The 9,877-nt window shown below is 43.7% G+C and overlaps 1 protein-coding gene and 1 long non-coding RNA gene across 2 annotated transcripts; one reads left to right on the forward strand and one right to left on the reverse strand.

Annotated features, from left to right (window-relative positions):
- Nucleotides 1-4,564: 4,564 nt before the first annotated feature.
- Nucleotides 4,565-5,249, reverse strand: LOC108104640. Its single transcript, XR_001772306.2, has 2 exons — nt 5,017-5,249; nt 4,565-4,959 (listed from the first exon to the last, which is right to left on the reverse strand). It is a non-coding gene; the product is annotated as an uncharacterized LOC108104640 (long non-coding RNA).
- A 3,658-nt stretch (nt 5,250-8,907) lies between these two features.
- LOC108104638 lies at nt 8,908-9,671 on the forward strand. The gene has a single exon (XM_017210814.1). It carries the CDS (start codon nt 9,013-9,015, stop codon nt 9,601-9,603), a length of 591 nt encoding a protein of 196 aa, XP_017066303.1. The 5' UTR covers nt 8,908-9,012; the 3' UTR covers nt 9,604-9,671.
- Nucleotides 9,672-9,877: the final 206 nt, after the last annotated feature.

Below are 9,877 nucleotides of genomic sequence, written 5' to 3' on the forward strand. Positions count from 1 at the left end.
AAAGCGATTCAAAAAGTAAACACGCTGCATCCCTGGTTGTAACGGTTTTTTTATGGTGGAAAGGGACAGCTTAAATGGGAATGGGAAACGGACGCTTAAAATTTGCACATCTGAAAACATTCCAGAAGCTCCGAACTTGCAGTTGAAGAAGAAGAGGAACAAGAAGAAGAGAAGGAGGAGGAGGCGATAAAAGACAACAACAACAACAACAACAACAGCAGCGAGAATACCTAAAGAGCTCAAGAGCTTTGGCCATATGAACGTCCGTTTCTCTTAACTTATTTTTCGCATTTTATTTTCAGCATATTTTCTTGTTTTTGTTTTGTTTTGTCTGTTTTTAACGAATTATTATTGGTGTTGTTTTTGCTGCTGCTGTTATTCTTGCACGTTTTGCGGGGTTTGTCTTGTGTGCAAAACCCTCCGCACCGCCGCTGAAGCGGGGCTAAAAGAAGAGCTTCACCTTGGCTTGTGGCTCTGGCACTTTCAGTAAAAAACTGAAACCAAAACAACAAAAGCAAACCGACAACATGAAGCTTTATGGACTTTGGACTTCGGCGTTGTTGCACAACAAAATAATAATAATAAAAAGAGTAAATAAACAAAAACAGCATTCGTCAAAAACAGAAAAAGAAAACGATGAGAAATGGAAACCAGAAACGGCAACACCAACAATAACTAGGCTCTGCAGAGAGACATAGGATACACTTTTTAATAAAATGTGCATTTAAATCATTAATCGTTATCGAAATGATAGGCATTTCCTTAATGCTGGTGAAAAACGACCATAAAAAGTGGAAAATATATGAGTAAAATTCAAAAAGAGTCATCAAATCTTAACAAACAACTTCAACGATAACTTATATTCGAAATGCATCAAGCTGGGGAAAACACCAAAAACGCCAACTAAAGTTTGATATTACTAAACGAGTTTCTGGGGAAACTCCCCTTATAAAATGGCTATTTGGTCTAATCTCATATGTGACTGATAAGCTTAAATATTTCAACGTGTGTAATTGTGCGGGGAAATCCCTTGGGTTCGTGTGCCAGATTAGCTTTCATCGAATCAGTGGGAATTTCCGCCAGTCTCTCTTCCGCGAATTTTTGGATAAGTAACTAAAAGTTATCTCGGAGCTCACTCAATCTTGAACGTGTTTCCCAGAAGAAATCAGTCATGGATTAAGTCCAAATCAGCGGAACTCATTTTCATTTTAATGTATCTTTTTTTAGTTTCACCTTTTTACACAACCTACTTAGCTGTTCCATAAATATAGGAAAGTAACTGCTAGATATACTCTGTAGTTTTCGGGCCAGCCTTCAATTAGGTGACTGCTCGAATTGGCCATTGGCAGCATTTCAAGCCCAGTTCCTGTTTAGCCGTCATTGCCAATATATCACAAGTTAATGTAAAGTGTAGAGGACAAGCCCAGCCGTGGCTAGCCACTGCAAATCCTTTACTCGTTTTGAGCCATTATTTATTTACACTAAAAATGCATTTTCTTTGCTCTCCTAAAATTGAGCAATTTATAACGATCCACTTGACGCCGAAACAAGCCAACAAGCTCCGGGCTAAAAGTTCTGACCATGACCATCCACTGGACACCACGTGACCGAATCCCATCCCCCACTCCCAGTTCAGATTCAATGTTGGCCGGACCCCAAAGTATTCCGACCATCTCAGTTACCCGACATCAGCATCAGCATCAGCATCAGCATCCAACATCCAACAATTTCAATATTTCATCAAAGACATTCAAAGACTTTTTCCATCGCCGGGGAGGGGGTAATGTTACTGCCTGACTTCTACTGCCGGGGTAAGTGCAGTAGCGCCAAACTGTCGCTGCAATTATTCTCGTTAAATGTGGAACAGATGAAGGGGAAGCGGGAGGGATGGGTTGGTACTAGGGTTGGGTGTGCCCAGCCCCGAGATGAATGCCAAGTAATGCACATGTTACTATTTACTTTGCGTGTTCGCTAACCCCCTTCCGCATACTCCCCTCGTTATGTTTGTGTTTTCTTAAAAAATAAAACAAAGAAAGGAAGTGAGCAATGAAGGAAAGCAAAAGGTCAGGACTTTGAAGATATCCTGTAGTGATATCTCATTTTTCAAGAAGTTTATAATCCTTACTATAAGCCTGAGTTAATTGAGATTTCTGTTTGCAAAAATTTTGGGAAAATACGTATACCCACAATGCCAAGATTACAGGGTAGCTCAACAGCGCAGTCGACAGAAGACAAGAGCAGCCAAACTAGACGTTATGATAAAGATGATGATGAGAACGATGATGATGATGAAGATGGTAAATGGTCGATGGCGTTGGCGTTTGGCGTTTGGCGTTTGGCGACGTTACATTTACTTCATGACAGCTCCAATCTGCTGCCCTATCCTGCCCACCACCACCACCACCCCCCACACCCCGCAAAAAATGCCTTGAACTTTGTTACTGCCTCGCTGTCTTTGGGTATTACTCATACGCTCTGTGGGCTGTCGTCGGGCAGTCAATGCCAAAATGCATTCCCTGCAGTCGAGGACATTACTGCCAGCGGGGTGAGCGGGGTTTCTCAGTGAGATAGCCAAGAAATGAGATAATCAAACTTGTGATTTACTGAGTAAGAGAGACGTTCGAAACCGAAGTAATTGTGTGGAAAAGAATGGCACTCAGAGGACAAATACGATGATGTGTAGATACTTTTATTGAGGTAAACCAGATTGAATATTAAACCGAACAAAGGGGAAATGTGACTGGACAACTATTTGGTTAGTTTATAGACTTCTTGAAAGAACTTAAGCTGGTGGAGAGTAAGAATGCTTATTTAATAGATTTTCTTCCTTTTTCCTATTATTAAAGCTTTCTTAACACTAAACCTTAAAAGCCGATCCATTAGCCATTAACCATAGCTAGTTTAAAGTCATCGTCTGGCACTTCGACTGAGTTTTAATATTGGCGACCTGCCGCAACATCCACCAGATTTAAATGCACACTCAAGGGGCGGGGGAAAAGGTTGCCTTCCGAGCAGCAAAGTTCGTCTGCGGGAAGAGCTGAAATTAATTTTATTATTCTAGCTGGGAGTTCTCTTTTGTTTCCCCAATGAATCAGCGACCGGGGGACTGATTCACTGAATAGAAGGATTAGCCCGGCGGTTTTCTTTGTTCCAGTCGAAATGACATTTCACTCTGACCCCGAACCAACCACAAATCAAACACACTGAGAAATCAAGTCGTGGTGCACCGCAAATTGGAATTCATTTCGATTTATTTCGAGTTTCGTCATATTTCTCGGCGAGAAGAGCGGCTGACCCGAATTTCTGGGAAGCTATCATTTGGCCAAGAACGACTTCTCCTTGACTCCTGCCAGGCCTTCAAAACGTCTGACAAATGGAGCATTTTGAAGGAATCAAAAACAAACCCGAGAGCGACGGAGGCAAAAGCGGGTCACTGCTGAACATCAAGGCCGAACCTTGCCAGTTATCGGAAAGTAGGGCGTCAGGGCGGTCTGTTTGGTCTGGCCAGGCGTTGGAGGTTAGTTAGGCTTGCCCCAGCCGAATGCTCTTGAGGAGGGCAGGACCGAGGGAGACGGAGAGGAACTGGCTCATAGGCACGCTCGCAATATGCAGCGTACTACGTAGTTACGTTTTTAACTGTGGAATTACCCCTACACCTTAAATAACTTTTAACTGAAATCTTTAAAAACTCATTAACCCTTATTATTAGGAGTTTGAAACTAGGCTTTAGCTCCTTAACTTTCTTAAGAAATCCATCTTTTGTGACGAAAAAGACACATTTTAATTAGAAAAGTGTATTTCTGAAATTATATCAATCTATTCCTCTCCTAAAATTTGTCCCACTGCATTCTAAAGCAGCTTGGAAGGGAGGCCAAGCTGCAGTGGAAACTGCAAGTGTGGTAGTAGATCATGGCTGGCCAAGAGCACCGAGAAACGAGCGCCGAGCGACGAGTGACGAGCGAATCTAGAGCACGGCGGGGCACTTGCACCCATCTGGCCTCCGATGTGTCAGAGGACAGGGAACAGAAGGCGGGGCAAGGTCCCTAACTAGGACCTGACACCATTTGAAATTTATCGTTAACCCAGTTTGCGACTGCAGCGGAGGTGGTGCCCCAAGGTGTGACAGGTGCAGTTTACGGGTTCCTCGAGGATATTGCATAATTAGAATGCGAATCAATTGGGCTGGGAATGGGAATGGGACGTCAGCTGGCTAGTCATTTCCCGCTGGAAAATCAATACGGAAATTTATAATTAAAAAGTTATAAGCAAAGGATTTGTTTGAATGCTCCGGCAGGTGCCAGCCTTCCCATAACATTTCCCGGGTTTTAGTGTCCCTAAAAACACCAAATAAAGGCGTTTCCCTTGAGGACAAAATAAAGTGTGTTCTTTCCTGGTCAAAACCGCAAGGGAGGGGCGGAAACTCAAAGGAAAGGTAGAGCGGACTTTGTTGACTGAAGAACAAAGAGACCAGTTTCCCACTCTCCACAATCCAAAGTTATTTCAACTTCTTTCACTTACTTAACACCAGTACATGGCAGAGTAACAAAAACTAAGTCCGATCCCGTAGTCGTATTCAGTTTTTTATTGGCCACACGTGTTTGAATTCAGTCGCGGCGACTGTCTATGATTTAACCCATGTTCCCAGGGTCCGTCGCATCACGTAGCGGGAGTGTCATAAAAACGTAAAATTAGTTGCAACGCTGGTTGGGCTTGGGTGGAATCATCATTCAGCGGGGGAAGCAATATACATCAGGTTTTTCCCAAGACATCAACAATGTGTCACCCTTGCTCCTGAGCCCCCTCTCCGTCATCCATCTTCTTGGCTCGTAAAATGCACATGTGGCGCGTGTCTGGCATGGGCAATCCAGGGGGCAGCGGTGCTGAACGGCATTTCAGGAAGAGCTCTACGAAAGATGAAATCCAAAACTCGGAGTACCTTCTAAGGGGAATTCGATGGAACTAAAAAGTAATCAATGATGAGTATTGTTAATGCTTGTATGCCTTTCTATATCTTACATGATTATTAATTAAAGATAGCTAATCCATTTTATGTGCAATAGTTTTCCTCTGTGTACCCTCCAAATGCACAACTCTCCCTCCAAGTTCAGGGATATCAAAAGAGGCAAGCTCGTTCCTGCCGCAAGTCCCCGAACTGCTTCCTTACTACTCCCCAGATATTGCCGAAAAGGCAGGGCCGCCTTTCAATCTATTTTCTCTGTTTGATTTGAATTAAAATAAGTTACGTGAGCAGAAGGCTTTTGACATTTTCATTTCGGTTGTATCTACGAAATGCAAACCCCCCTCCTCACTCCCGCAACTCACAGACACACACACCACGCTCCTCGGGGGGCGACTGCAGTTGCCCCAGGGAAAGGGTGGGGGATTGGGGTCGCTGTGACCTAAATTCATTTAAAAATCGATCGATATTTTCCTCGCTGCATTCTCTTCCACTCTCGCTGCTCGCTTCTCTCCCTCTCCCTCTCGCTCTCCATATATCTGCCTGCTCTGACCGAAAAAGGGAAAAGTATATAGAGCATACTACAGCCTTACTATATTTAGTATATATATTTATATTTATATTTGTATTTGGCTGTGTGCAACTGCATTGCAATTATTGTGAAATTCTACTACAATGAAAGTTCTACGACGACGGCTGCTCTGCTTTCTCCTCCTTTCTCTACTTTCCTCTCGCTTTCGGCGTACGCTTACGTCTACGTCTCCGGTTACGTTCTACGTCCGTTTATACGGCCTATAAATGTATGTATGTATAACGTAACCTGTGTGTGTGTGGGCGGTGGGGCTGGTTAGGCTCATTGTTTAGGTGGGCGCGAGGCCCACCCCCACTCGTACAAAACACTTTTTGATGGCCAACAGTGAATTAATTCTCTGATGCCCTGATGGGACTTTTGGCTTGGTCTCTCCCATGGATGCCAGGCTTGCCAAGGAATTTTATCTTTGAAGATATAGAAATTATCAAAATATAGTTAGGTAATATAGTAAATAACATTCGAATTAGGTAAAGTATATATTTAATTCAATGTTTTCTTCCCTTGGCTTCTTTAACATCAATCCCACGTCCTGACAAGGAAACTTTTTCAATATTGCAATGATTTTGTTTTGCCTTTTGGGTAAACAATGTAACGGAGGAGTTTCCTCGGCTCTTTCTCTTGGTCCCCCAAGTAACAACTTGCTGAGGATTTCAGTTGTTGTTGTTGTTGTTGCTGAATTTGTTGCAGCGTCGCTGACGTTGGCAAAACTCATTACGATGCCGCATGAGTGACATTTCCACGCTGTCAACATGACACATTTCATAGAAAGATACACAACACACATGGACACACGCCCATTCCGTTGCACTTTGAAAAATATTTTAAGAAAAAATGTTTATCAATTTTGTTAAAAATGTTTGTCCTTGATGGAATTTTAAATTGGTTAACAAATTTAATCTTAAATTTAGATTTAATTTTTGGATTTCTGGGTTTCTCAGTTTTTCTGAGTGAAGATGTATTTTAGCGGGAGAGCGTCGCCTCTGAAGGGGAACAGTCTTGCTCGTGGCACATGCAACCGCATTCCTTGACACGACAAGCTACACAGTGGCTTAATGCCACCCCCTCTAGCGAAAAATGAGCCTCCCCGGGGGTATGGGCAACCCCCAGCTCATCATGTGGAATTACAACGCATTTCTTCACTTTCGCATCGCCAGCTCCTAAGCAGCTTATTATTGTTGTTATTATTGGCGTTCGTACGTCTTTGTTTTTTCGTGCCCTAACCTCTTCTTTGTGTGAAAATTGAATTTCCTTTTAGGTCTGCCCCGCCCACTCTCTCCTACTCTCTCCTACTCACCACTCGCAGTCATCCCTTGTGCGTGTCAGAATGCATCGCTACGTCCGTCTAATGGCAACGCATGTCAACATTTGCTGAGCTTTTGTGTTTAAATATTACTAATACGACATGTTGTCGTGCCACATGATGAAGGGCTGCCCGTACGGGGGTGGTCCCAGCCCCATGATGAACTTTCTATTATGCCCTAATTGAATTATGTTCTGTGAATGTCGTGTATTTAAAAAGAATAACGTAAAAGGCAGTCAGGCTCCGCCAGAGTCATCACATTAAAGCATAAAAAGCGTACTTAAAGCAGAGTTAGTTTATAGATTAAGAGATAGCACAGGTAAACCAACAAAGATAGAGTACAGAATATAGTTGCAATTAGGAGAGTCCCCTGGTCCCAATGCAAGTCTTGTATTGGCCACAAGCTGCCGGATGGGCAGATTGAAAAATTCACAATGAATTGAAATGGAAAAGTTTAATTGAAACCCATCCGAAAAAAAAGCAGGGCTTTCCGCGGCTGAAGGGGATTAAGTCTGGGCCCGAATCGTGGCAGCAAATGCTAACTGAAAAGATAGCTGCAGTGGGAAGGCGGCGGCAGGGAAGGCCCTTTCTCAGCTCACAAGAAGAAGGGCTGCACAAAAGATGTTGTTTGCTGCAGTTAAATTAAATGAAAAAGTTTACAACTTTTTTAATGAAATCATTTTATGCAGTAGAGGCATAAACAAAAAACCCGGCTCGCTGCAACAATAGCACAAAAAAGGGATGCAAGACAAAAGAAAACAAAAGTTTGAGCGAAAAAAATACTTGATGCAACTTGCAACTTGCACACAGCCTGAAAGAGATCCGGTCTAAAAAGAAAATCCCGGAGAAATAAATAAGGATGTGTGTTCCAGCATAGCCGCGGCCTATGCTTTGTCAGGGCTTTGTAAATAAATTTGTGTCCCCTTGCTTAATTTGCAACGAGCGGCGTGGTTTTTAAGGGCCAACACGTCGTATGCGTAATGTGAGTTGAACCGTATCGAAGAGCATTCAACTATGACAAGGCCGAGTTCCGTTGACGTTGACCTTGGCCAGGATAACGAGGGTCGGGAATCGTGTGTGTGATTGCTGGTGGCTAATCCAACTGTCATTTACAGGGACGCGAGAGCAAAAAGCTGCGAGGATTTTGCCAAAAATAAACCAGAAACTGAAGGTTAACCAGCCAAACACAAGCAGACTTCTAAGTTGAGTTATATTTATGTATATGTTTCCTAGAGCCGAATCCTAATGCCGAACTTTCATATGTACATATCAGGGGACTTGCATGAGCATTAAGCTCGTAATTACAATTCTACGTATAAAAACGTAATAATTTCATGCTTGCTCACACTTTCATTTCCATTTCATGGCAATACATTGTTATTCCTTGGCATCGTAGCAAAAGCACCGTCTTGGTGGCCCTATTCCGGTTACATTTTATGCAGATCTATCTAGCCATTTGCCATTCCGTGCACCAGTTCGATGGTATCAGGATGGATGCAGCCATAAAAATATGACGCCATAAATGCAGGGAACTTGTGTCGCTGGGTCCAGTCATCAAATGGGCGCCCTGGCTTTACTGGCTTACAGGTTGTTATCGGTTATAAACCGCTTAACTACCGATAGAGCCAACGATGAGGCGACCCTGCCGCGAACTGCACTTCATGCCAAATTAAACTGCATTCTGCAGTCGGGGCATAGTATTTTTATGATTAATGCGCCGGCGAAGGAGCGGGCAAGTGGGGAGTGGTGTGCCTTGGAGCGTAATCCGCCGGATTCAGCCACCAGAAATCACTGTGCCAATAAAAGCGTGAATCAGTGTGGAGCGCAGGGTTGGGGGAGGGGCGTTGACAGCGCAACAGCTGCAATAAAACATAAAATTCATGATGGCAGAAGAACAAAAAAGAGTATGTGAAGCGACGGGACGATGGGGGAAACGGAAATGCGTGCATTAAGGGCCAGGGAAAATGGCGTGCTAGAGGAATAAAAGGTGGTTGAAGAGTTTTTACTAACCGTAGAAAGACAGGTTGAGATGGCATAGGAATCGAGTTAGTTTAGAATACCTTATTCCCTTAAGTCAAAATTATTTCATCTAAATTTTGTACGACTATGTAGTTTCATATCCATAAGTCATAAAAATATCACCAACCCTTCGAAACTAACGAAATGGCGGATGTCGAGGAGGAGGAAGCCCCTCCAGAAGATGGGCAAATTGAAGGACAAGAAGGCGAGGAAGATCTCGAAGTAGAGGGTGAAAGTGACGAGGAGGTGGGAGAAGAGGAGGCAGAGTCTGAGAACGAAGAGGATCCTTTCGAGCTGCTCAACGAAAGCGAGCCAGAGGACGAAGAGCAGAAGGCGATGTACAAGGAATATTTGGAGGTGATCAAGGACATCGATGCCCAGAACCTGGTCATAAGAGACCTGAAAGAGATGGCTACTCGATTAATGAACAAGAAGTGCAAGACCTTCAAGGACAAGCAGGAATACAAGCAACTGAGAGCCTGTCAGGAGCAGCAGGACATCCATCTAAAGACCCTGATTAACAGAGCCATACAACTACAGAATTTCGGATCCCGTAGGCGGTACCGAGGTCTTGAAATGGAGGTCACAGAAGACGAGACTTCCTTCTTTACAGGGCTTCAGCCATCTTTTTCAAGTGGTTGTCCCGCCTCTTCGGGTGATGAATCGTGCCAGGCGTGCTGCTTCTCAACTTCTGAATCGGATTCCGACTCCGATGGCGGTTACTGCTGCCCCTAGTCCTGATTTTGTTGGATAATATAAAAGGGGTTTCGTTGTGGTACTGAATAAAGTGGATTTCTAAGGAAGCTCTTGGTTGTTCGATATTAGTTAAGGCAGTACCTCCTAACCCCAAAAAACTTGACACCAACTAAATGTCATCATTTTGCTATTCGCTTCATCACACTCCGGACACCACTCAAGCCCCATTTCCACCGCAATTTCCACTCGAAAGGGAAGAAGAAGGGAAGGTTGGGGTGCGCAGTGGAAATGGCAGGGAAAAGCGTGGCAATCC

Source organism: Drosophila eugracilis, unplaced genomic scaffold, assembly GCF_018153835.1.
Source record: "Drosophila eugracilis isolate 14026-0451.02 unplaced genomic scaffold, ASM1815383v1 contig_2088, whole genome shotgun sequence".
In the NCBI taxonomy this organism is placed as follows: Eukaryota; Metazoa; Arthropoda; class Insecta; order Diptera; family Drosophilidae; genus Drosophila; species Drosophila eugracilis.

What these genes read in the sequence shown, in the direction of transcription:
- LOC108104638 (XM_017210814.1), top strand. Translation starts at nt 9,013, where the DNA reads ATGGCGGATGTCGAGGAGGAGGAAGCCCCTCCAGAAGATGGGCAAATT.